The 26,846-nt window shown below is 52.6% G+C and overlaps 1 protein-coding gene across 1 annotated transcript in view; it reads right to left on the bottom strand.

Moving 5' to 3' along the window:
• LOC119100764 (replication factor C subunit 1) overlaps positions 1 to 13,634 on the bottom strand; it is a 24,349-nt gene extending 10,715 nt beyond the window's left edge. Inside the window, exons 1-12 of the mRNA XM_037223894.1 lie at positions 13,522 to 13,634; positions 9,822 to 10,020; positions 9,318 to 9,484; positions 7,906 to 8,472; positions 6,862 to 7,041; positions 6,226 to 6,640; positions 5,757 to 5,825; positions 4,756 to 4,905; positions 3,911 to 4,134; positions 3,321 to 3,497; positions 2,888 to 3,039; positions 338 to 455 (exon numbers count right to left, since the gene is read on the bottom strand). Coding sequence (XP_037079789.1) covers positions 338 to 455; positions 2,888 to 3,039; positions 3,321 to 3,497; positions 3,911 to 4,134; positions 4,756 to 4,905; positions 5,757 to 5,825; positions 6,226 to 6,640; positions 6,862 to 7,041; positions 7,906 to 8,472; positions 9,318 to 9,484; positions 9,822 to 10,020; positions 13,522 to 13,524 — 2,421 coding nt within the window. The 5' untranslated portion in view covers positions 13,525 to 13,634. The remainder of the gene's footprint in view (positions 1 to 337; positions 456 to 2,887; positions 3,040 to 3,320; positions 3,498 to 3,910; positions 4,135 to 4,755; positions 4,906 to 5,756; positions 5,826 to 6,225; positions 6,641 to 6,861; positions 7,042 to 7,905; positions 8,473 to 9,317; positions 9,485 to 9,821; positions 10,021 to 13,521) is intronic.
• Between the last annotated feature and the right edge of the window lie 13,212 nt (positions 13,635 to 26,846).

The following is a 26,846-nucleotide window of genomic DNA, read 5'->3' as shown; positions in this document are numbered from 1 at the left end:
CCAGAGTGGCCAGCTGGTCGCTGGACGTGGCGCTCCCGGTGTGACGCTTCAATGCAAAGTACATGCCCAGGTCCGCGAAACTGTAATGGTCCATAAGAATGCATGCCGCACACAACACTTTGAAAGCGTAACTAGCGCAGTGAGCCTGCAGTTCACGCGGGAGTCAGGCCGAGACGCAATTCAATGTCGCTGCCGGGGCCGTCAGAAAAGGATAAAAGTGCGATCTGTCCCCCACTCCAGCCCAAAACGTGGCGTGGCGTGGCGTGGCGTGGCGTGCCGACGAGCCGAGCCCGGCAGAGCTCGGTAGTTCTCGGCGCCCGCTGGCTGGCGCACTCACGAATGTGGGCAGCAGGCTCCAGCTCTGTCCGGAGCGGACGCAGCTGTCGACGAGGTCGCCGTCGCAGATGGCGTCGGCCGCCCGGCTGGTCAGCTCCAGCTGTCGCGCCACGTCCCCGCTGCGAGCCAACCGACAGGCCTGCTCGTGTCTCGCTACACTTAAGGGGTCCCGGGCGCCCGTTTCTGTTACGTCCCACTCTGAGCGCACTAAATCATACACGCCCATCCACAATGTTTAGAGACGATCAGCTAAGTGACAAGTGGATAACGAAGTTATATCTTGACGAAAAAAGGCTGGAAAGCAAACGATGCCATATTGTCGCGGGAAGATACACTTAATACGCAATGAAACACGCCCAAAGCATGTCAAAGCCGCAACAATGAAAGAAAGATTGAGCGAATGAATGCATAAATGAACTAATGGGCGAGCGAGACAGGAAGAACAAGCGAGTGGGCGAGAGAATGAACGAACAAATTGATCACAATGAATGAGCGTCAATACAATATCGTGCCAAACTCCAATGACCCAAATAATGTTACAATTGCCAGTCTAATCAATAAGACACTCACAAATGATACAATAATTTACGTGCTGACAACTTCGAATATTTAAGAGATGAAGTGCTTCATGGACACAACACGAACTCAAGTGTTAAGTGTCATAGTGTCACATATGCCAAGTTGAAAAATCGTCGTTGTTGCGGATTTACGACGCACTCAGCTGCTGATGCCATTATGAGGCGTCTGCCGCCTCCGGTGTCCGTCTACCTACCGGCGTCTGCACCCTGGGATGAGGTGCAGACACCACGGGAAATCAAAACCCGTACTTTTGGTTTCCCAGACGCACAGCTTGACCAACACACTATCAGTACCTCTGGCAAAACATTGTCCTGGACAGCCTACACAGCCTGATCAACACACTATCAGTACCTCTAGGCAAAACATTGCCCTGGACAGCCTACACAGCCTGACCAACACACTATCAGTACCCCTGGCAAAACATTGCCCTGGACAGCCTACACAAGCTTGACCAACACACTATCAGTACCTCTGGCAAAACATTGTCCTGGACAGCCTATACAGCTTGACCAACACACTATCAGTACCTCTGGCAAAACATTGCCCTGGACAGCCTACACAGCTAGACCAACACACTATCAGTACCTCTGGCAAAACATTGCCCTGGACAGCCTACACAACCTGACCAACACACTATCAGTACCCCTGGCAAAACATTGCCCTGGACAGCCTACACAGCTTGACCAACACACTATCAGTACCCCTGGCAAAACATTGTCCTGGACAGCCTACACAGCCTGACCAACACACTATCAGTACCTCAGGCAAAACATTGTCCTGGACAGCCTACACAGCTTGACCAACACACTATCAGTACCTCAGGCAAAACATTGCCCTGGACAGCCTACACAGCTTGACCAACACACTATCAGTACCTCTGGCAAAACATTGCCCTGGACAGCCTACACAGCCTGACCAACACACTATCAGTACCTCTGGCAAAACATTGCCCTGGACAGCCTACACAGCCTGACCAACACACTATCAGTACCTCAGGCAAAACATTGCCCTGGAAAGCCTACACAGCTTGACCAACACACTATCAGTACCTTAGGCAAAACATTGCCCTGGACAGCCTACACAGCTTGACCAACACACTATCAGTACCTCAGGCAAAACATTGCCCTGGACAGCCTACACAGCCTGACCAACACACTATCAGTACCTCAGGCAAAACATTGCCCTGGACAGCCTACACAGCCTGACCAACACACTATCAGTACCTCAGGCAAAACATTGCCCTGGACAGCCTACACAGCCTGACCAACACACTATCAGTACCTCAGGCAAAACATTGCTCTGGACAGCCTACACAGCTTGACCAACACACTATCAGTACCTCAGGCAAAACATTGCCCTGGACAGCCTACACAGCTGCTCTTTGTAACAAATCGGTCTCCTTATTTTTTGTAGGCTTTTTGCCAAAACTCAACGTGCTTGCATTCCCTTCCTTTCAATGTCATGTCGTCATTGGGGCTTTACGACGGACTGAGCTGCTGAGGCTATATGGCGTCGCCTGCCTCTCACCCTGGCAGGAAGGGCGGGGAATGGAACCGCGTGCAGACGACCGGGGAATGGAACCGCGTGCACCGCGGGGAATGGAACCCCGTACCTCTGGTCTCCCAGACGTGCAGTGGCTATCGCGGACACGCTAACCACTACACTACCGGCACCCCTTCCTTTCAATGTTGCGCCCTCTATCCCGTCCCGGAGGATCTCCGAGACGGGATACCTCTCCGGGACGGATACCTGAATCTCCGGAACAGGTATCGAATACCAAGCAGCCTTAAAGACCCACCGAACCAGGTAAGAAGGAACAAAATGCAACTAGCAGAAGCAGCAGTGTAGACCTTGAATCCAGATATCGGCATAACGGATCCCATAACGGCACCGTTAGATATCACCCATACGCGACACTTACTGGAGGACAATTCCAGCGGCGCTGAGTAGGTGCCGCTGGCTGCCATCTCACCGGGCTGAGCGGGCCGAGGCGCGCAGGTAGTTCTCCTGCACGAACAGCGGGCCCAAACTGTAGTCGTGGAAGAACAGCCGAATCTTGTCGTCGATCGTCATGCTCTGCCGCTCGGTGGCGCTGAACACGCTCTGAACCACGTCAAACGCGCCCTGCGGAACACGGCCAGACGCGTCACCAGCCAGCTCCGGACCGCCGCGAACAGCCAGCCTCGCGGGACCGGCACGCTGAGACGGGCGACCCGGCCGCGGCACCGCCCAGCGCGGGCTCGGCTCGCATCTCCCGTCCTCTCCAGGCGCGTCTCCGCCGACCCCGCCCCAGCAAGCGGAGACCGCTGTCCGACAGTCTCATCCCACAGACACAGGGGACCGCACTGTCCACCGCCGGGCGGGCGACGCTGGACAGCGGATGGGCGGCGTCTCCCGTAGCTTACCCGGCGCGTGTCCTTGGTGGCGCGCGCCGCCGCCGGACCGGCCGCCTGCTGCGCGGCCGCCACCGACAACAGGTGCAGCACCTGGCGAATGTCCTGGTTCGTGCCCATGATCAGCGCGTCCAGCGACTCGCGCGTCATCTTCAGCTTCTCCTTGAAGCAGATGGACATCATGGCGCCCTGTCGGCGCCGGGAGAGGGCAGTTAGCCGCGCCTGGCCTCGCGCCGATTGGAGTGGGGATCGCGGGGACAGCCGGGCTACCGCAAAGCCCGGTGACGCTACCACCAGCATGTTGACAATGTCATTGGTGCTTCTGAGCCGAGGCCAAGATGTTCGCGATTATTTCAGAAGAACTTGAGTTCCATTTAAAGCAAAATGCCACAGCAATCCTTTGTTTAGTTTGCTTCACTTGGCCAGTACATCCCTTTCAGCATAATTCCGTGGGAAAACGACTATGCGACCCTGATAAGAAAGCTAGACCGACCTCGAGGCAGGGCCACCCGCGATCCCTGCTCCAGTTCGGCCGGCTGACTGGCCAGTGGCCGGCGCGAGCGCGGCCCGTGCCGGCCACCGGTCCACTCCGAGCCACTCACGCGGATCTGCTCCAGACGGGGCTTGTTGATGCGCAGGTCGAAGCAGTACTGGGCGAGCGAGCGGATCTTGGGATGGTGGCGGTCATTGCACATGCAGATGACCGGCACCCGCGCCTGTCGGATCAGCTGGATGACGGCCGCCACGCCGCCGCGGTCCTCGTTGCCCGCCATCCCATCCACCTCGTCCATCAGCAGCACGTGCCGCTCCGTCACCTGACCGCCGCCTGCGGCACCGGGCCGGGACAGTCACGTGACACTGTGGTCTGACCGCCGCCTGCGGCACCGGGCCGGGACAGTCACGTGACACTGTGACCTGACCGCCGCCTGCGGCACCGGGCCGGGACAGTCACGTGACACTGTGACCTGACCGCCGCCTGCGGCACCGGGCCGGGACAGTCACGTGACACTGTGACCTGACCGCCGCCTGCGGCACCGGGCCGGGACAGTCACGTGACACTGTGACCTGACCGCCGCCTGCCGCACCGGGCCGGGACAGTCACGTGACACTGTGACCTGACCGCCGCCTGCGGCACCGGGCCGGGACAGTCACGTGACACTGTGATCTGACCGCCGCCTGCGGCACCGGGCCAGGACAGTCACGTGACACTGTGACCTGACCGCCGCCTGCGGCACCGGGCCAGGACAGTCACATGACGCTCTGTCCATGGCGGGGCGTCACGTGGCTGTGGTGTCGTGCTGGAGACATAGGTAGACCTGAGAGCCGCAACAGCACCAAAACTCTCCGCCGGGCGACGCATTTTTAAAAAAAATTACGACATGCAAGACGGGGTGGCAAACCGTGCAGCACGCCCTGCCGTCGGCGACCGAGTCCGTCAGCCGCCCACCGTCGGCCTGGAACATGGCGCCGAGCGAGCTCATCTGCAGACAGTCGGTGAACTTGTCCAGCAGCTTCTTGGAGCGCGAGTCGGAGGCGTTCAGCTCCACCACCTCGAAGCCCAGCTCCTTGCACACCAGGTGAGCCGTGGTCGTCTTCCCTGCGGAACGGAGGCCAGGACCGCGTCGGACATCGACAGGGGGTGGCACAGTGCCGCGGCGCGTCCGGTCGACCGACTCCGACGCAGCGTCGTGCGTGCCGCACTGGCAGGGCGTCGATCACGCAACAGTGGTGGGAGCAGCTTCAGCCGACGTACCGACTCATGAAAGCTCACATTACGACACATCCTCCTTTTGGCGAACGACACCGATGATCTGGCAGATAAGTACATTTTGTGAGCAAAGCATTTTCGTGAAATCGTAGTCGTCCTTAGCCTACATTCAAGTGTTGGCAGACCACCCCACTCGGTGTGACAGGTGGCTATACGTGTGTGTCTGCACCTCTATGACTAGCGACACGACGCAGAGAGCCAAACTTTATGTGGAGCACGGAGACGAGAATCAACAACTGAGTGTCTGGATTGGACGTCAATACCAAATCGGTGGAAACAAGAGACAAACGAGATGACCCAGTGTTGGAAACGTACCCTTGCTGGATTTTATCCACTCAAGAAGATTTGCCCTTCATTTGGTTGCCCTAAATTTGCATGCTTCTGTTCGCATGGCTTGCTAAATATGGCACGCATTGTACAACTGATGGCGGCTGCTGTTGTACATGGGAGTGGCAGCCCAGGTCCGATTCAGCATGATGGCACGCTCCACACGAAGTAAAACACACGCCATTTGGCAACTATTTTGCCGATATCCTGATCAAAACGTTTCATTTGGCCCTCTCCGCCCATGCCACATATCTCCACTGCCACTCATCACTCAGCCAGAGCATCCGTCAGGGCTTGTCGGTCTGCTGTAGCCGGCGTACGGACGTACTCGACCGGGCACCGCATCGACTCACCGACACCCGGCGGTCCCGACAGGAGTGCCGCCTTGTAGTTGGACCCGTCGTCGTTGTAGCCCTGGTTATCTGTGACGGGGGCGGCAGGACGTCAGGGGCATGGCGCCGAGCCGATGTGCTCATTGAACGCCCTGGTTTCTCCTGAGTATACACTGCTGACGCGGTCAATGACGCATAGTTCTACGCCACAGTTCGTAACTACAAAAATCAAAGCAAAAACACGGCAAGTGATGTCAGCAAAACAGGCGTGCGGACGGCAGCAGCTGACAGACGCCTGAGCCCACGTATGTGCGCGAAATAACAGGTGTTTGGTTACCAATTCACGTGGGCAGAACACATCAGCGATATTTCACATGGCATGATATATCGCAATGACGTCGGACTCGATTATGTCCAGACAATGGCTGCGCAAACGGTGGTGTCGAAGGTGTCAATAAACACGCGCATCTGGCGCGGCAGTCGTACTCACAGGTCTTGACCTTGACCTTGTTGGGGCCGGTGTGAAACCTGTGCCACCGCTGCAGCCACTGTTTCAGCTTGTTCATGGCCGACTTGTCGCCCTGCTGACCGACGATAGCCTTGGTGGCGGTGGGCCGGTACTTGTCCACCCACATCTGGGTCTCGCCGCCGGCGGCCGGCGCGCCGCCCGCCTGCGTTCCCGTCGCCGCCGGCTCCCTCTTCACGGTCTGGCGCGGCGGCACCTCCTCCGAAGCTTCTCTCTTGGCGCCGCCGGCGCGCGGCTCCGGCTTCGGCTTCGGCATCAGCTCCGGCTCTAGCTCCAGCTTCGGCTCGGCGGTCGGGGGCGGCCCGGCGGCGGTGGAGCGGGACTTGATCAGGTCGAACAGGCCCTCCTCGTCCAGAACTTTGGTGCCGATCTTCGCTGCCTGCAAGCAGCCGGGAACACGCACACATTATAAGAGAGGGGTGACGTGACAAGATGGTTATTTCAGTTCAAAACCCCATGGAAATGTGGAACACACCCTTCAAGTTCACATCCGTAACGAGCCCTAACCACAGAGCACTAGCGACATCACACCTATTGGCGCACACTCCGCGTCGTACATTCTGAGTGTGCCTGCTCGCCTGTATGGGCGCGCCGCCTCACCTTCTCCGTCTTGCTCTGGCCCGGGTCGTCACCGACCACTAGGTAGGAAGTGTTGCGGCTGACGCTGCCCGTGACGCGGGCGCCCAGTCGCTTACAGAGGTCGGCCGCTTCCTCGCGACCCAGGCTGTCCAGCAGGCCGGTCAGCACCAGCGTCAGGCCCGACAGGCAGCCGGGGGAGCCCTGCCGCGACGACCGACACGGCCGGTCAGGGTCAAGGCCATTCAGGCCTCAGGGACCCAACAGTGGGGGCCCTGCCGTGCCGGCGGACACGGTCGGTCAGGGCCTCGGCCGTCAGGGCCACGGTGGCCCAACAGTGGGACCCCGTCAGCTGGACTTCCATGGGAACTCCCCATGCCCCCCACCCCCCCCCCTGCAGGACTGAGAGGGGGGGGGGACAACATGGCACGTCGTCTGGGGGAGGGTAACAGAACAAGTTGTCTGGAGTGGAGGGGGGGGGGGGGGAGGGAGGGGATGCTGGGTAGAGGAGGTGCCAGAAGACCAGACGGTGCGAGGGACGGCAGCTTCACTGGGAGGGGGGACGGGGGGGGGGGAAGGGGCAGAAGCACGAGGCCTGACAGACGACAGCTGGCAAAGAGATACCAGACTGGACTGTCTTATGATGGCAGCTGGGCAAAGTCAATAACAAACAGAAAGACGATGTGAAAAGCGGCAGACGAACAGACGGCGTGGGAGGAGGGGGGGTGGGGGGGGGGGGCGGGTGGACGATTTGAGAATCAGGCGGGTGAAATGAGGGGAGGGGCGCAGGACAGGTGGACAGGCGGTCTGGGGAATGGCGCCTGGACCACGGTACGCCAAAAAGACGCGCAGTTTCGGGCGTTGGGGAACATGGAGAGGGGCGGGGACGCCATAAGAATACACAGTCTCGTGGACAGAAGGTAGCAGCGAAGTGTGAAAACGGGAGGTCTATGGGCCAAGCGACTGAATAATGTCACTTACATTGCAATGACAATAGCGATGCCCGTCGAGGCAGTGTGTCACGCGATGTGGCATGTAAACGAGGGCACCGACCTACCCGCGGCTTACCTCCGGTACCTCCCTGGCGCCGGGGTTTTTCGGGCCGGCTTGACGCCTCTCCAGGAACCTCCTGTAGTTCTCCGCTTTCTTCTGCCGCTGTTCATCGGGCGTCGTGGCCGGCGGCGCCGCTGAAGGCTTCGGCCGCTTGGCCGGCGGCGTGGCGGCCTCAGAGGCCGCGGCCTTTCTCTTGGACGGCGTGACTTTCTTCGACGGGGTGGCCTCGGCGGGAGGTGTGCTCCCCTCGGGTGCCGTGGTCTTCTTTGACGGGGTGACCTCAGCAGGAGCCGTGCTCCCCTCGGTTGCCGCGGTCTTTTTGGGGCGCGTCTTTTTGTCGGACGCGGCTTCCTTTTTGGACGCCGCGTTCGCCTCCACCGGCGCATCCCGGCCGGCGGCCGGCTCCCTGATGCGCGTCGGCCCGTCCTCGTCATCGCTCTCTGACAGCCGGCTGCCGCCGCCGTCCGGCCGGCGCAGCTTCGACAGCCGGCTGGCCAGCGTCGTTCGACTGGCAGTCGGCTCCTCATCCAGCTGCGCCAGCGTCGCCGCCATGCTCGGGTCGTCGTGCGCCTCCGGCAGCGGCTGGAAGGAGACGGCGCCGGTGGCGCGTCAGGTAAGCGGAATGGCCGAGGCTGTGTGGTCGAGCGGCGGTGCCACTCAGCGATCAACCTAATGAGTCCACATGGCCATCAGCAGCCATAAGAACAGATAGTTGCCGCTGTTCATGGTACGTGTTCTGAACGGTTACTGATAAAAAACTATACTTGAAATGGCTCGAGGACAAAATCGACTGGCAGATCGCCACCCTGAGGACGGCCATAAATCTTGAACGAAGCATGGCGCATTTTCTTTAATCACAACCTTGCCACACTCGAACGCCCGATTAAAGGTGAACAAGGAAGCAGCGTCACACATCTCCCGGAGGGAAAACAATGAAAAAAATAAAGGATTAAGTTTTCAAACATCAATGCAAGCAAATGCGATGGATAGATGAGGTTTATATATAAACACACACGCACACGCACACGCACACAGACAGACAGACAGACAGACAGACAGACAGACAGACAGACAGACAGACAGACAGACAGACAGACAGACAGACAGACAGACAGACAGACAGACAGACAGGACAGACAGACAGACAGACAGAACGACAGACACACACACACCCACACGCAACAATATATTATATATATATATATATATATAATATATATATATAAATTATATATATACATATATTCTATACATATATACTTATAGATATATATGATATATAATATATATATATCAATAATATATCTATAATCATATATATATATATATATATATAATATTGGTCATTATTGCAAATGGTTATCCATATGATGGCAGCATTAAGCACGGACCTGCAATATCTCTCTAGGAGTCATTGCTTTCCCGACCTTTTTGGACAGCTTCGAATATGTCTGCGTCCTTGACGGCTTCGCTGATCCAAAAAAGCTGTCGGCCGTTACGGATTCCGGCTTGGCTCCATTCGTTCTTTTCTTGGCCTCATTACCACGGTCTTTCCCTTTGGAAGCCAGCTTCTTTTTGCCCTCTTCTTCGTCATCTGTAACATCAGACACACAACAATTTAAAAGAAAAAGAATAAATACATGAACTGCTTGGCCCGTTTCACCAGCTCCTTTCTTGCACCAGTCGAGGAAGAGGGAATCCAAATCACCTTTGCCCAGCGCGGGACCAGCCAGCGATTTACTCCAACACAGAGCTGTGGACAAGGGTGTCCACAGCTGTCATCATTAAACACAACGCCCCTTTGAACATCCTGATAACAAACCGTGTCAAAACACAATGACTCTATGAGTGTAAAAGAGACAGCCTTGCCCCGCAACAGCGGGTGACCAGACCGTCGGCACGTTCCTACACTCCACCGCCGGCGAACTAACCCGAGTCCACGATTCTGGCGGGTCGCCTGCGCTTCTTGGCGGGGGCGTCGTCGTCGGAATCCAAGTCCGAGATCACGGTCGCAGCGACGGCGGGCTTCCGCGACGCCTGGCCCGATGCCGTCTTCTTGCCGAACATGGCTCGGATGTCCGTCTGTTTCTTGCCATTTCCACCCCCGAAGAATTTCCGGATGTCCTGCGACTGAAGACAAGCGCTTAGCAGTAGCAAAAGGTACCCGCGCAAATGCGGAGCTCGCTACCACGCAGTGGTGGCCACGCTGACGAGTCCAACAAAATCTCCCGGGAACTTCAGCAACTCCGTTTGGGTTAAATAAAATCTAGTTTATGGAACTGCGGAATTGGGGGGTTGCGCACGCCGACCGCTTCACTTGGGTAGCTGCACAACCCCGATAAGTTTGCTATAACAGTGTATAATTAACGCTGAAATCTTTGGTGGGAAAAATTATCGTGTCCAACAAACATATCATGTACGATAGTCTGGCACGTCGCAGGGTCGTAAAAAGGTGTAAGTTTTGGGCAGATCAAAGATGAAATAGTGCATTACTGATATGAAGCATCATGTTTTATATATATATATATATATATATATATATATATATATATATATATATATATACATATCTATATACCGCAAAACAGCACGGAACCAGGTTGGTAACTAACAAAATTTGCGATGGGAAAGGCTAGTGATGCAAATGAACAGGGGTTCGTAACGAAATGGTTTTTTATTGGACCATGCTATGAAATCAAAAGGGTTCAACGAACAACGTTCGTGGGCCAATACGGGGTTCGTACCAGCGCGATGTACCAACTACCACCCCCTTCCGTCCACATTTAAATTGAGGCTTCGAATATGAATTGCAGTGACGGAGCAAATAGTTGGTAAATGTGCGAATCTTGAAGTTGCCCAAAACTGCTTATTACGTATGCTAGTTTCAACTGAAAAATGCTCGTAAGCACATAGAGTTCGCAATCAAAGATCGGAGGAAACTACTCAATGAGCGCAAGCTCCGGTAGCTATTCGTTTACGTTATCACCGCGCAAGTAACCATTCAAAAACCCTTTGCATTGGAATCCAATCAATTTGGAGCCTTTCAAAAACAGACCTTGTCTATAACAGGTCTCCCCCACGAACTGAACTTTGTTCCGTTTGCACCGCCAGCCTCTTGCGTTCCACAACGCGCACTGTGAACCAGTCAGGCGGGCGGGGCCAGCGACCGTCACCGGCCAGCTACCGGGGCCGTCACCGCCGCCACCTGTGACGCCCGAGCGTCACGGCCCCCCCCCCCCCCCTGTGACGCCCGAGCGTCACCACCGCCACTTGTAACGCCAGACCGTCACCGCCGCCACCTGTGACGCCCGAGCGTCACCGCCCCCACCTGTGACGCCCGAGCGTCACCACCGCCACTTGTAACGCCAGACCGCCACCGCCGCTACCTGTAACGCCAGACCGTCACCACCGCTACTTGTAACGCCAGACCGTCACCACCGCCACTTGTAACGCCAGACCGTCACCGCCGCTACCTGTAACGCCAGACCGTCACCGCCGCTACCTGTGACGTCAGACCGTCACCGCAGCTACCTGTAATGCCAGACCGTCACCGCAGCTACCTGTGACGTCAGACCGTCACCGCCGCTACCTGTGACGTCAGACCGTCACTGCCGCTACCTGTGACGTCAGACCGTCACCGCCGCAACCTGTGACGTCAGACCGTCACCGCAGCTACCTGTGACGTCAGACCGTCACCGCCGCTACCTGTGACGTCAGACCGTCACCGCCGCTACCTGTGACGTCAGACCGTCACCGCAGCTACCTGTGACGTCAGACCGTCACCGCCGCTACCTGCAACGCCAGACCGTCACCGCAGCTACCTGTGACGTCAGACCGTCACCGCAGCTACCTGTAATGCCAGACCGTCACCACCGCCACTTGTAACGCCAGACCGTCACCGCCGCTACCTGTAATGCCAGACCGTCACCGCCGCTACCTGTAACCGTCAGACCGTCACCGCCGCTACCTGTAACGCCAGACCGTCACCGACGTTACCTGTGATGGCCCGTGCTATCACCATAAACTGTGGCTGGCCCACATTCTGTGGCATTGCTATGCAATGCCACAATCCCCAAGTGGGACACTGGCCCTTCCCTAAGATCAGTTTTAAGGGCAAGCTCACCCCACAGCCACATCAATGTTTCACTTTTCACTACCAAAAGCTTTAATGGCCAGTAAGCCACTGCCAATAGTGCCAACTAGGGCAACTATTCTCGCATGATCAACCATGACGGCTGTCATGTCAGCTATACTCCCAGGAGTGGCTATAGCTATCCAAGGCTGCACAATGCTTACACTGTTCTCATGCCAGATACCCCCAGCTTTGAAATGCCCGTGAGACAAGTGTGTTATAATTTCTGAACAATAGTGATCCAGCTAGGGGCTGTTACATGCGCTATAAACCCACCCCCAAATTTTCACTGCTGTAGCTCATCAGACAACTCTGGCACTGACATTTTTGCTAGACAGGACTGCAGAGGGTCACAACTCATGCAAAACTTACCATTTGGCGACAACAGGCAAATTCAGCCTGAACTGCTAATGCCAGCTGGCCTTTCCATGTCATGAATACAGCCAAACATGATAAAGTGGCCTAATCCTAAGTGAATGCCCTTATCCAGGCACCTTTTGCAATTCAGGTACCTCATGCAGTGAACAGTACTTAACACATTGACTGTAAATAGGCCTTAACAATGCCCTACAAAAGTTATGTTCCCTTTAATCTAACCTGGTTCAATCTCTCCAATCATGTATTTCCATCATAGATATAAATGATATCTGATACATTTGGTTACTTTTCAACTCTATTTCCAGCTGACTACAGTGTAATAAGCATATCATCCTGAAAAGTGGTCTTTTTGGTCTTTTATTAAAAATAATTCCAAATAGATTCATTTGCTGCTTGTTATGAGAAGAAACCAATTCTAACCAGCTCAGAAGTCTTAAAATATCATGAAAAAGGACAAAACATAATCTACAGCCTAACCTGAGCATAATGCTTCACCATCCCCCCCCCATGCTTGACACTTTGGGCACCCATAATAAAAAACCCTCTCTCCAACCTCATGCACAATATATCGACTTTGCCCCTAACCATACCTTTCTGTTAAAGGAATAGCCTCTAAATCCTTGACCTTTTAACAAAAACTAACATCACTGTAGCCCTTCTATCCTGCAGTGGGCTGATTTTAACCCAATCACTTGCATGTGATGGTATTGGCCACATCCAGAAAGCTCCATAATGATGTAAGCCTGCTACTTACTTAACTACCATCTGTGATGAATGACAACAAATAAAACAAACCGTTTCAGAGCAAAAAGGTGGAAATCTTTCCTACCTTCAGATCACATGCATCTTGTGCCAGACAAATCTCAGGATTGTAATAGAAATAACACTACCACTTCAACATAACCACCTTCAAAACAACACCCCATTGCATGGCCATCCATTCATGATTACACGTAGCAAGACGGATAAGGAATAACCGCGGCTAATACAGGCGGCGAAAGCCAAAGCCACATGCATTTGAAAGCAACTTATAAATGCCTTATCCGTTTTCACCTAAAATCGTGCATGAACATGTTAAGCCATCCACCTCGATGTACAGAAAAACAAATACGTTCCCTCACCATAATTTTTCAGGATCTATCCGCAATATCAGGAAAAACAGACGAAGCCAACATAAAACTGCGCGTCCCCGATTTCGCACGGCTGTTCGCTCTCCATGGCAAGTAAAACAATCTCGAATGCTGCGCCATACGTCTCGCGCGCTTTTAGCGCGCAATGACGACGGATTAAACGATTGTCAAAACATATTGACAACCCCATGCTCCGAGCTCATAAGGCTGATGGACACAAAACCTCCACCATTCGAAGCCCCCTGGTCAATAACGTATTTTCTTCGACAAGATGACCTTGGGACAGTTCCCGAGTCACCAAAATGACAAAAAAATTGGAAACTCAGAGTGCTAACAAACCCGATGCTCTCGGCCTGTGGGTCAGGTCGCCACAAGATCTTCTCCAGTTGATGTGCCATCAACGTTATCTTATCCCTTAACACAACATTTTGACCTCGGTTCAGGTCAAACGTCAACAAAACGCCCAAACCCCCAAAATTGGCTGGTGACAACCCCATAATCCGCGCCCATGGAATGGAGCGTTACGAAATCTTCAGCAATCGATGTTCCATAGTCAATGTCCGATCTTTTCCGGTACATGGTGGCCTTCCGTCAGGTCAAAGGTCACCAAAACGCCCACAACCACTCAAATTGGCCCCACGCCCGGAGCCTATGCGACCGATTGGCATAAAACCTGCGCCAGTCGATGTGCAATACTCGACAACCTATTCTGTTTAGAATATGATGACCTTCAGTCAGGTCAAACATCCCAAAAATGCCCAAAACCACCAAAAATTAGTAAACAGACTAGCCTGTGTGGGGCCGATCGGCACAACACCTCTACCAATCGGTACACCAGGGGCGATTACCTGTATCTCTCAGAACATAGTGATCATGGTCTGCCCAAGTCTTAAAAAACGCCCGAAACCACCAGAAGCCCTATGCGCCGGGCCCATGAGACTGATCGGCGCGGAACCTTTTCTATTTGATGTGCCATAACCGATAGCATAATCCCCTCTCCAGAACATATAGTGACCTCTGTTAAGTTAACAGGTCCCCAAAAAACGAGCGCACACTTTGCAGACCAAGCCCCATGCTCCGGGCCTATGGGACTCGACACAAAACCTTCACTTATCCATGTGCCATGGTCATTGGCCTATCCTTTCCAGAGCAAGGCGAACTTGGCTAAGGTGAAATGTCATAAAAAAACGCCCCAAGCCGCCCACAAACAGTTTTCAGGCAACCCAATGCTCCGAACCATACTGTCTGCGGACTGGTTTTCCCGGCATCTGGAATTTTTTGGGACCTGTGGCCTGACCAAAGGTCACCATGTCTTGAAAATGATAGGTTATTGGACCATGGCGCATCGATTGTTAAAAGTTTGTGCCAATCGGTCCCATAAGGTCGAAGCGTGAGGCTGTCTGCAGCCAATTCGGGTTGTTGTGAGCGTTTTTGGTGACGTTCGACCAAGCTCAAGGCCATCATGTTGTTAACAAGTCACATGATATAAGTTCTTTCCCAAAACCAAATACATCAGCATATATTGTTAGGCACAGGGTTTTGATCGCGCGTTTTTCGTGCAACGCTGCATTGTCACCACATTCCACCTGTAGCATAGTTCAATTAACATGGAACACGTATATTCATTTTTGCGAAAAAGCCCAAGAGCACCGATCGAAACCGGGCCCAGATATTGACAGCCCGGTGCCACGATACGATATTCTACCTGAATTGACCACGTATTGTGTGGGGCGAGATGCGCAGATACATACGTTCTCGCGCGTGAACAATACATTCGCCCCTGTGGGGCCGGTTTCAGGAATTGATGCCAGCAACCAAAACAGACGGAGATGTGAACCAGTGACACGGTGTAAGTGGATTATCAATTTGGAAAGATACGACGGTCGACTAAAATACTTACTAGCGTATGCAGTAAGTGCGATGATGTGCATATGACAGTAAAATGGCGAATTCATCGTATCATATTACTGTGGATAGTCGGATCATATCCACACGGTCTTATTCATTGTAACTTTGCAAATCTTCGCGGCAGCAGGGCCGCCAGAAATGAGGATGGGCTGTCAGGGGGTCAACCCAATGAGACGCATGCCGTGGGTCAAAAAGCTTGTTCCAGCGCCAGCTGATAGCCTCACAACAGCACTATCAAATAGACACTAGGGTGTGTCATCAGCAACACAACCAAGCGGGACAAATAAATGTCTTGACGCTGGAGCCCAAAAGTACGCGGCAAAGCAAGATTTCTTTCCAAAAACTGAAATTCATGAGGCGCGAGGCAATTTAAATGTCACCGTAAGCCGACGCCTGGCGTTGCAGTCACCGTATGCGGGGCAGCGGTGGCTGCCACGGGTAACACCGAGCTACGGTCGGTAAGCGATACAAAATAACCTCGGGTAAGGAGACGATGCTACCGCGCGCTCCTTAAAGGAATGTGTGCGAAAACGTGCCATCCTAAGGTCCAGTATGCAGTTCAGACACCCCCCGATAGGCTGTCGCATGACAGACGCTTAGTGTGTTGTTGGGTATGAACTCATTGTATGACTACGTCTGTAATGTCTGTACTGCCACGACCATGTTTATTCATGCTGCTTTCTTGCTTTCACTTCCCTAAGACAAGTCGCGTGTTGTCGTAGATAGCAAATGGCTCAGAGTATATTACTTGGCGCACAACTAAACACAAATAGCGAGGTCTGCAGTCCGCACCACGCCCCTAGAGGGGTTAAGGTGACCCCGAGCACATCTTGCTCCTGGCCCATCCTGCGTATTAGACGCACTCTCCCAAACAGCAGCTGCTCAGAGACCGGAAAACCAAAACTCATGTTGGCGGAGGTCGCACGGTAGCAGAGGCACCGTCGCAGCTGGGCTCTTAATATTGCCGAAGCCTCAGCCCCAGCTCCAGACGTTCTCGGCAGTGCGACGCTGGTCTCACTGCGCTGTGCGGCGCGCGCCCGGGCGCGTCTGAACTAGCTGCTGTCAGGCTCGTTGATACGCGGCGCTGTCGTCCCCATTCTGTGAGGTGCACGCCTCCAATTTTCCTGCCACCGTGTGCTGAGCCAGAATGCAGAGACGCAGTACCTGCTGCCTGTGGAAGCGCCGAAAGCTGGTCCAGCGGCGCATTCTCCGGTCTCTCCTCTCTCGAAGGACCGTCCAGCACACGGACAGCGGGCGGACGGAGTGATGCGGCGGCGGTGGTTGCCGTACCGTGGCCTGCTGCTACGGCCACCTGCGGCGGACACACTTAAAACAGCTGTAATGGAAACAGAAGAACCGTGAAATGTTGAAAAGAAAAGAAAACAATAGATATGCCGAATACATTCGCAATTTTCATGTTTACAAATTTTGACATCAACATAAAGATAGATTGGAACGACTGTAGGCGTCTGTCATGAAGCTCCGTATTCGTATTCACATTCGGATTTACGTCGAACCTGGACTTCTACGACTTCGCTTTAAGTTCGCACACAGATAGTGCTTAGTGAGCACAATTAGTCAATAAGTCAGACGGATCGGTCAGACACAATCTGACAACTAGTCATTTTCATCACCTTGAAAACTCTGAACTCAAGAACCTGCCAAAGTTCAAGGTCATTGACGTGGACCAGTACGATTTCGCTCAAATTTCGCACAAACATAGTGCCTAACGAGTTGGTAACAACGCATCGGTCATCTCCCATCACAGTGAAAACTTTGACCTCCAGAGGCAGATAGTGTTTCAGGCCATTGACCCCCACAACTTCTTTCAAATTTCGAATGTAGATAGTGCCCACTGAGCGGATAACGATAGCATCACTCAGTTTTCGGCACATTGAAAACTTCGCCATCCAGAGGCAGCCAAACCTCGCTTCGTGTTCGTATTCGCATTCAGATTTACATTTGAACCTGAGCCCCAACAATTTTGTTCAAAGCTCACTCACAGATAGTGTCTACTGGGTTGATAACGACAGTATCCCCTATTTTGCATCGGATTACAAACTTTGACCTCTAGAGGCAACCAAAGATCATCATCATTGATCCGAACCCTTACGGTTTCACCCAAATTTCACGCACATATAGTATTTAGTAAGCTGATAACAACGCACCAATCACTTCCCATCAAATTAAAAGCTTTGACCTTCAAAGACAGCCAAAGTTCTAGGTCATTGACCTGGGCCCCTGCGATTTCGTTCAAATTTCGCGCACAGATAGTGTCTTCTGAGCTGAATCAGCTCAGAAGACAGCGTTATCAGATGACGCTGGCACCACTCAATTTTCATCACATTGAAAAAATTTGATCGGAGTGGGTCCGAGGTCAGTGCATGAAATGTCATCGGTGTCAACAGTTTTAACCCAAAGTGGTCATAGCATTTGGCGAATACGCTTCTGAAGCGGCGATATAAAGCTAGCGAGCACCCTTTTCGCTCTTCAAGTCTTCTGTTTCAATATTATGCAAAAGCTTTTGCTGCAGCGTGATCAGCGCATCGAGTTGTCCCCATATGTTTTTTAGCCAAATGGTAGGGGGACCGAGGTCAATGACCTGGAACTGCGGTGAACTTTGCTGGTGGAAGTCTTCAGCGTGACAGGATGCACTTTATACCATTGTGATCAGCTCACTGAGTACTATCTGTGTGCAAGTTTTTAGAGCGACAGCAGGGATCAGGTAATTGACAAACTCGAACATCACAAAATTGGATGTGAGTACGGCAGACACGCTTGGCTCTAGAAAACTTATTTTTTTAATTTGACGCTAAAGCCTCTACTGCAGCATGACCAGCGCATCGAGTACACCTTGCACGTATGTTTTTAGCCAAAGCATGTGTCTGGGTAATGAACAAATCCGAATATGAGGATTGAATGTGAATACACAAAACACATTTTTGCCTCTAGACGGCTCATTCTTCAATGTGACATAAAGAGGTTTGTTGCAGGATGATTGGCGCATTGAGCACTCTGTGCCTGTCGGTTTTTACCTAAATTGTAGTGATCCGGGTTTTGCGAAATTGTAGGGTCCGGGTCAATAACCTTGAGCTTTATCCGTCTCTGGAGGTCAAAAGTTTCAATGTGATGGGGAATGAGTAATCATTGGTATCTGCCCAGAAGACACTATCTGTGTGCAAACTTTAAGCAAAATCCTATGGATCCAGGCCAATGACCTCTAATTTTGGCTGCCTTAGGATGCCAAAGTTTTTACTGCGATGGGAAATGAGTAATCCCATTGTTATCAGCTCAGCAGACACCATCCGCGTACGAAACTTGGGCGAAGTCCTAGGGGTCCGGTTTCGAATGTAAATCTTAGTGTGAATACGAATATAACACAAACTTAGGCTGCCTCTGGATGTCGAGGTTTTCAATACAGTGAAAAATGAGTGAAATCATAGTTATCAGCTGAGTTAACACTATCTGTGTGCTCACTGTGCCCTATCTGTGTGCGAAATTTAAGAGAAATAGTAGAGATCTGGACTAATGACCTTGAGCTTTGTCGATCTCTAGAGTTCGAAGTTTTTAATGTGATGGGAAATGAGTTAAACGCCATTACCATCTCACTAGGCACTATCTGTGTGCGAAATTTCAGCAAAATCGTGGGGGTCGGAGTCAACGACCTCGAACTTCGGCAGTCTCTTGAGGTCAAAATTTTTAACGTGATGGAAAACGACGTATATGCTGTTACCAGCTCAATGGGCACTATGCGAAATTTGAGCGAAATCTTTGAAGTCCAGGCTCGAATTTAAATCCGAATGTGAATACGAATACGAAGCATCCTTGACAGACGACGATTGTAAAATAGATTGGAGTCAAAAACCGGCACCTGACGCTTCAGACGATGCGAATAGTTATGAATTCCGGGTTACCTTCAGATAAAATCTTTCTTAGAGTTGACGTTGGTGAGAATCTGGCGGTATCTGAACTTCGCCGTGATGAGATCATGCCTCAGCTAACCTCCCGTCGCCTCGATGACAGTGTGCACGACCCTCTTCACCGCCTGGATGCGAACCGGATAGGACGGGATGGTCAGCGGAGCCTGCATCATGTCTCGCAACTTTCCGTCGGTGAGGTCTTGCAGGAGTGGAGGCTGTGTGGGTGGTCCACGCCAGGAGATCAGTTCGATGCAGTTCATGGCCTCGATGTTTATCGCTGAGATGGCGAACACTCTGGGCCTCTCGGTTCGTTGCTCACGCGTGATACTGATGATCCGAATCGCCTGTTCGCGGACCACAGGTCCTCGTCCGCCACCATGGCCAGTAGCACCTGTTCAGGATGGGCCCAGTATCCTTGTGAATGGTGTGGGTATGGGTATATGTGTATAGCAGTACCTCGAGCGGGATGACTGGTCGCACTGTGGTTTATGGGCGCCGCGGCAGCTCGCGGAGCAGCGCGATGCCCTGAAGTTGTGCAAGCCGAGGTCGCAGATGCTGTTCTGCCACATGGCGAGCCACACCGGCACATAGTGGCCAAACACGTACTGGACGCGGTCCTTGGCAGCACTGATGCGGGTCTCGTTTGAGATGTGTGCTCGGAACAGGCGAGCGTCCAGTGTTAGCCATCTGAAAACAAAAACAAATAGATTGTAACGATTTGCTACGAACTGAGCACTGGATCATCGAGAATAATTGCAGTACTTCGATGTTTGTAATTACGCCGTTATTCAGACTCCTTAAACATGATGGCAATACATGACAGCAAATATAATCGCTAGCATGAGCCAGCGAGCAAATGAGAGATAACATGGCTTAACATATGCTAATGAGCGTATGCCCAACACAGAGTACGTAAAATAAAAACGAATGATTCGCGATAAAGTTTCAAAATTCATTGGTATGAATTCGAAGACAATGCGTATTCATCTTTACCTGGCATGGCCTAGTGGTTCGACTCGCCGTCGGGCTGTCGCTGTCCGGATGAAGCTGCCGTGAACGCCTGAGGCCGGTAGGTACAGCAGCTACTAGTCTGCGCTCAGTTGTTGGATCAGGTTGACCGGTTGGTTTGGCACGTGCCCTGGTATAGGTTTGAGTGCCACAATGTACGTCTCCCAGACCTCTCTGGCGCAGGTCTTGTCAATGGGTCCAGAAAAATATATCGCTCCCGTGGTCGTGCTGTCCAGGCTCAGCAGCAGGTGGCGGAGGTTCAGCTCGTTGCCGCGCAGCTGGCAGATGAACCACTGCACGGGTGACTTGATGATCAGGTCAAACAGCCGGCCCACGCCACCTGTCGCCCCGGTGCTGACGGCCGTGCCGTCGCAGCCGAGCACCTTAACATGACCGTCGATCTACAGACTCACGGAGCGTAGCTCGTTGAGCAAGTGCAGGGCGCGACCGGACCCAGGCGTCAAGTGGGTCACGTAGCGGCTGCCTGGCGCCCGGTTATGACAACCACGCGTTCCTCGACGCCATTCGCGTGGCTGTGTGTGGCTCAAATAGGTCTTGCCTTTGCGACCGTTGAAATAGAAGCTGGTCAAGCCTGACTTGTAGATCGATTCTGCATTTTGACAAACCGTCTCCTTTTCTTCTCTGTCCGTTGCGCGCTACATCGTCTTGGGATCTACGATATCTGAAGCAACCAATCGATCTCCGCTGCCTTGTTGGAAGGCATTGATGATGGCAAGCAGCGGCCCGGTTCGAGACACCGTAGCGGTCAACCGCACGAGCGTTGTTGGTCAAATCGCTGAAGTCACAGTCTTCTGTGACAACGGTCTCATTTGGAACGAACAAATCGACGTCGCCGCCACCGTCTGCCATGTACTGAGCCCTGTCAGAATCCGTGCCCTCGGCCGGCCCGCCAGCACTGACCTCGCGAGCCTCCGTAACCACAGTCGGAACCTGGTCATGAGCCCCAGGGGTAAGTTTCCGAAGTCCGCGCTGGTCACTCAAGAAGGAAGCCTCCTCTTGCGGCATTCCGTGGAGAATTAGGTATTTACAGCTGCGTTGGAACTTGCACTTACATTTTGCGCTGTCCAGAAGTTTGTTGAATTTCTTACCAGCAGCGTTGTTGCGTCCCTCTCTTTCTTTCTTTTGGTTTTTGCTGATAGCTCTGTGGGGGTCGTAGCAATCCTTCTTGATCACTTTTATCACGCATTTTAAATTATGAACAGGGATCCATTTGTAGGACATCAGCCGCCTTACTTTTAACCCCACGGTCTTGAAGATGGTATTAGTTGGATTCTTTTTCGATTCGCTCAGCCACCTGTTGTAACCCTTGGCTTCCCCCTTATGCGGCAGTTGTGTGTGGAACAAAGGCGCCGGATGGTCATCACAAAATGGTTTGTGCGTGACCGTGTAGCATTGGCCATACTTTTCCAAGTAATCATTCGAAAAAAACGTTTGACTAACAGCAAAACTGAACTAATGACCCTTATGACCCACGCAGCAAGCATATCAAATGCAAATTAACATCACAATGATGAGTAAACATTCGCGACATCGAGCTTACCACTGTCTGCGAAGCATTCTGATAACTACGCATCTTTCTTGTCAGCAAAGCTTCATACGTTTAATAAAAAGCAAACGTATTAGCTGTTCGGCAACTTCCCCTTGACATGTTAGTTCATATTTATTTCACACTTAATTTGGCCTTCCTTAAAATTAGATAAGACACACGTAAGAGGGTGAACCAAATTTGTAAGCGGGTTTGACGTGAAATATAACTGAAATAGACATTTTGAAGATCATCAGGTACAGTTCATACACGGTCCTGCCGTACCAAGAATGATATAATTGCCGAGTTGTCCATTTAGCAAAGTACAATGGAGTAATGTAACCATGACACGTCGAGAAATATATTTGCTATACAGCAAAATTGTGTTGTCTAGAGCAGTATTTTCCTCTACAAAATATTTTGTACCTTTAAGTGAGCTTATTTCGTCATACCTGACGCTTGTTTTAATATCTTCACATGTGGAACATTCCCTGTAACACCACTATAACCCGGTGGTGTGGAAAGTGGCAAGAGCCTTGCCGGTAGATAACGTCACTGCGTAAAATAGATGGCGGTAGTATCGAATAGGATTTTCCTGGCCTATCGAAGAAATGCTGCTCTCGCCTCACGAATATCGACATTGGTGCAGCGCCGTCTAAACGGAAGTTCACCATGCTCTGGAAATGGTCGAATAATGACTATGGCACATCGATTGGTAAATATTTTGTGACGATCAGCTCCATAGGCTCGGAGCATGGGATTGTCAGAAGCCAGTTTTGGTGGCTTTGGACGTTTTGATGACGTTTGACCGGACACAAAGTCACAATGTCCTGTAAAGAATAACATAATGGTTATGAAACATCGACTGGTAAAGGTTTTGTGGTAATTTTTGCCATAGGTGTGTGCAGGAACTTGTTTGTAAACTGACTTTTCCAGTTTTTAAAATTTGTTATGACCTTTGACTTGACTAAGGGTTACCATCTTCAGGAGAAGATAAGTCATTGTCCCAGTGGCATCGAATGGCGGATGTTTTGTGTCGATCAGCCTCATAACCTCGGAACGTCGGGCTATCAACAGGTTTTATCAACCGTTTAGTCTTCCCTGTCATTACGCGCTATAAGTGTGCGAGATATGTGTTGAAGCATTCGAGATTGCTTTCATTGCCATGCAACGAGAACAAGCGTGCCAATAAAGCTGAAATGCGCAGTGTTATGCTGACTTTGTATGTTTTTATTAACCTTGTGTATTGATCATAAAAAGTTTTGGTGAGGGAACGTATTTATTTTCCGGACATCGATATACACGGCTAAACATGTTGATGCATAATTTTTTGCAAAAGGAATGAGGCACCCAGCAATGCGTTCTCAAATGGCTAAAACCTTTTCAAATGCTCTGAAAAACGCGCATCACGATGTTCAGGTCTTCGATTATTTCCGGCGAGTGCCTGCCTTTCGCACGCTTCTCCGCTGCAGCCGGGCGCAGAATGTGTGGGTTTGGCGCGGCGTTGGTGTTTGGTGCGGCGTTGGTGTTTGGTGCGGCGTTGGTGTTTGGTGCGGCGTTGGTGTTTGGTGCGGCGTTGGTGTTTGCATCTCGTCCTGTAGGTCGGACTCCGGAGCATCGAGCAGCTTTTCTTGGTGAACACAAGGCCCAACCAGCTGGGTGGGCCCAGCGGCTGCCGCACGGCCTCTCTCATCTCCCTGCATCCACCTCCCAGTGTGGCCCTCGTGGTGTCTTTCCCCAGAGGAAAACACAGTCACCTTCCCGGTGCCGCAACGAGGCATGTGATGGACCTTGAAGAGATAGGAGCGCGAGCAGCCCTCAGACTTTGCAGAGGGCGCTTACTCTGAAGTCCGAAGCTTTCCAGTTCCGGGGCCTCTTCTTCTTCAGGAATCCTCGTTTGAGTTTCAGTGGGCATCACACGTCTTTACTTAACCGGCATTTCGAGTACACCCGATCAGTCCACGTACTAGTAAGCTTGTCTCCATCCACGATTTCAGCCCATTCAACTGCGCTGAAATGCAACGTGCGGAACTCTGTTGCTGGCTTCAGTGCATGATCACCAGCTGTCTCTTGAGATGAAGCATGTGCACGCGCTGTCCCATCGCGTGACACCTTCTCTGACACCTGTCGGTTGTCACGTTGTCGCCTATTAAGCCTTCTTGTTCTGATGACGGAGACCACGATTCCGAGGAAACCAATGCTCCGAAACCGAGGACTCCAAATTATCCGCTGCGACGAAACGTGTCTCACTAACGCCCGTATTCGAAGAAGTGTACTGGTCGGGCTGAGAGCGGGGCGGTGCTTCACTGTCCCTCCTGCGATGGACGGCGGGGCGGTGCTTCACCGTCCCTCCTGCGATGGACGGCGGGGCGGTGCTTCACTGTCCCTCAGGCGATGGACGGCGGGGCGGTGCTTCACTGTCCCTCCTGCGATGGACGGCGGGCGGTGCTTCACTGTCCCTCCTGCGATGGACGGCGGGCGGTGCTTCACTGTCCCTCAGGCGATGGACGGCGGGGCGGTGCTTCACTGTCCCTCCTGTGATGGACGGCGGGCGGTGCTTCACCGTCCCTCCTGTGATGGACGGCGGGCGGTGCTTCACTGTCCCTCCTGCGATGGACGGCGGGGCGGTGCTTCACAGTCCCTCCTGTGATGGACGGCGGGCGGTGCTTCACTGTCCCTCCTGCGATGGACGGCGGGCGGTGCTTCACTGTCCCTCAGGCGATGGACGGCGGGCGGTGCTTCACTGTCCCTCCTGTGATGGACGGCGGGGCGGTGCTTCACTGTCCCTCCTGTGATGGACGGCGGGGCGGTGCTTCACTGTCCCTCCTGTGATGGACGGCGGGGCGGTGCTTCACTGTCCCTCAGGCGATGGATGGCGGGCGGTGCTTCACTGTCCCTCCTGTGATGGACGGCGGGGCGGTGCTCCACCGTCCCTCCTGTGATGGACGGCGGGCGGTGCTTCACTGTCCCTCCTGTGATGGACGGCGGGGCGGTGCTTCACCGTCCCTCCTGTGATGGACGGCGGGCGGTGCTTCACCGTCCCTCCTGTGATGGACGGCGGGCGGTGCTTCACTGTCCCTCCTGTGATGGACGGCGGGGCGGTGCTTCACCGTCCCTCCTGTGATGGACAGCGGGCAGTGCTTCACTGTCCCTCAGGCGATGGACGGCTGACGGCGAGTTGAGCCCGTCAGAGCGCGTGTCAGGCCAAGACGGGTCGCCAGCCTCCTCAAGCCTGGTGGAGGGGCGACACGCCGGTTGCCGCACCGTCATCGCTGCGGCTGACGCTCGACAGCAAGTGGGGGCCGTCGGTGCGAGACTTCTGAGACAACAGTTCGGCACGCGGAATGCTTTCATGCCACAACAGGGTCGCTACACTCTGAAATGTGGCGTTTCTTTCGGAAGAAGTCACATCAACGTTACACTGATTCTATTGTCTACTCCATTGGTTTGGCATCTGTCAGCAATAGTTTTTGACAAGGCTACAAATATGTTCCAAAATTTCTTAAACTTCGGGTTATGATGGTGTTCTGCAGCAGCTAAGAGATGGATACGGTCCTACCAAGAAGACGTGATGCAGCGTAAACTCACAGGACTGGATGAAACTAGACCAGGTCAGATGGAACTCAACGGGAGTGTGCGGAACCAGCTGGGCTCGGTCTGGTCCTTTCGGTCCCGTCGGCACACAAACACTTGTGCAAAATGTTATCAAGTGAGTGCATCTCAATAAACAGATAAAAAAGCAAATAAATGACTATCACAAGCAGCAGCCAATCTGAAACTCAGCAAGGACACGAGAAGACAATGCACCGTAAAAACTCAATATTAAAGACACGATCACATCTACTAGAAATGGGGGGAACCCAGTACGGTTTACAGGCTGGCATAACAACAAATTTCATTACCATATTGGAAGCCATGACCTACTCTTCATTCGCTTAAGGGAAGCCGAAGCTGACTTGAGTTTATTTGCGGAACAAAACCCGCGGCCGTGAGCCGGTGGAACAGGCGTCACGTCGCGACTGCCGCCGCCCGGCCAGGATCACTGCGGTCAGGATCGTCCCGCCTGAAACCGGCTCCACCCGCATCACCTCGCGGGTGGACCTAGGCCGCCCCCTTTCCCATGGAGGACTCCAGCAGAGCCAGCGAGCGCAGTGAGACATTGTCAACTACCGTCAACCACGGAAGCCGTGGTCGTTTCACTATCAGGCATCTACGTCACCATTCCCACCAATCTTGACAGAAAGTACATCGGTCAGATACGCCTTCCGCACGGCGCCGAACCTCACAAAAGGAGGGAATAAACGACGGACAAAACCTTTTGATAACCTAATGCTCCGAGCCTACGGAACCGATCATGACTAAACGTTCACCATTTCGTACAACTTGGTCGATTCTGTTTGCTTCACATGATGGTGAACTGGTCAAAGGTCATTCAAAATACGCTGAACTGGAAAGGCAGTCTGCATGCAGCCGCATGTTCCCAGCTGCTGAGACCAACCGGCACAACGCCCTCTGCATCCGATGTGTCATAGTGCAGAGCTTTCGTTTACAGAAGATGGTGAACATGTGTCTGGTCAAGGTCACCAAAAGCAAACGAAACTGGCAAAACTCAGTTTGTAGACAACACCATGACTATTGGCAAGATCGGAACGAAGTCTTTGCTACTCGACATACAATGATCAAGAACCTAACGTTTTCAGAAAACGTTGACTTTGGGTAAGGGAAGGGTAAAAGAAAAAAAAAACGACCGAAGACGGAACAATCAGCTTGCGGACAATTCCATCATTTACGCCTATGGGTCCGATCGTCTTGAATCCCTTACCAATCTATGTTCCATGATTGTAGCCCATCCTTTCCGGAATATTATGACTTCTGAGCGAGGATTAAAGTCACCAAAGACGCCGCACATCACGAAAACAGGCTTTAGACAACCC

Source organism: Pollicipes pollicipes, unplaced genomic scaffold (assembly GCF_011947565.3).
Source record: "Pollicipes pollicipes isolate AB1234 unplaced genomic scaffold, Ppol_2.1 Scaffold_4881;HRSCAF=5763_pilon_pilon_pilon, whole genome shotgun sequence".
NCBI lineage: Eukaryota > Metazoa > Arthropoda > Thecostraca > Pollicipedomorpha > Pollicipedidae > Pollicipes > Pollicipes pollicipes.
This window is presented reverse-complemented; position numbering and strand designations above follow the sequence as displayed.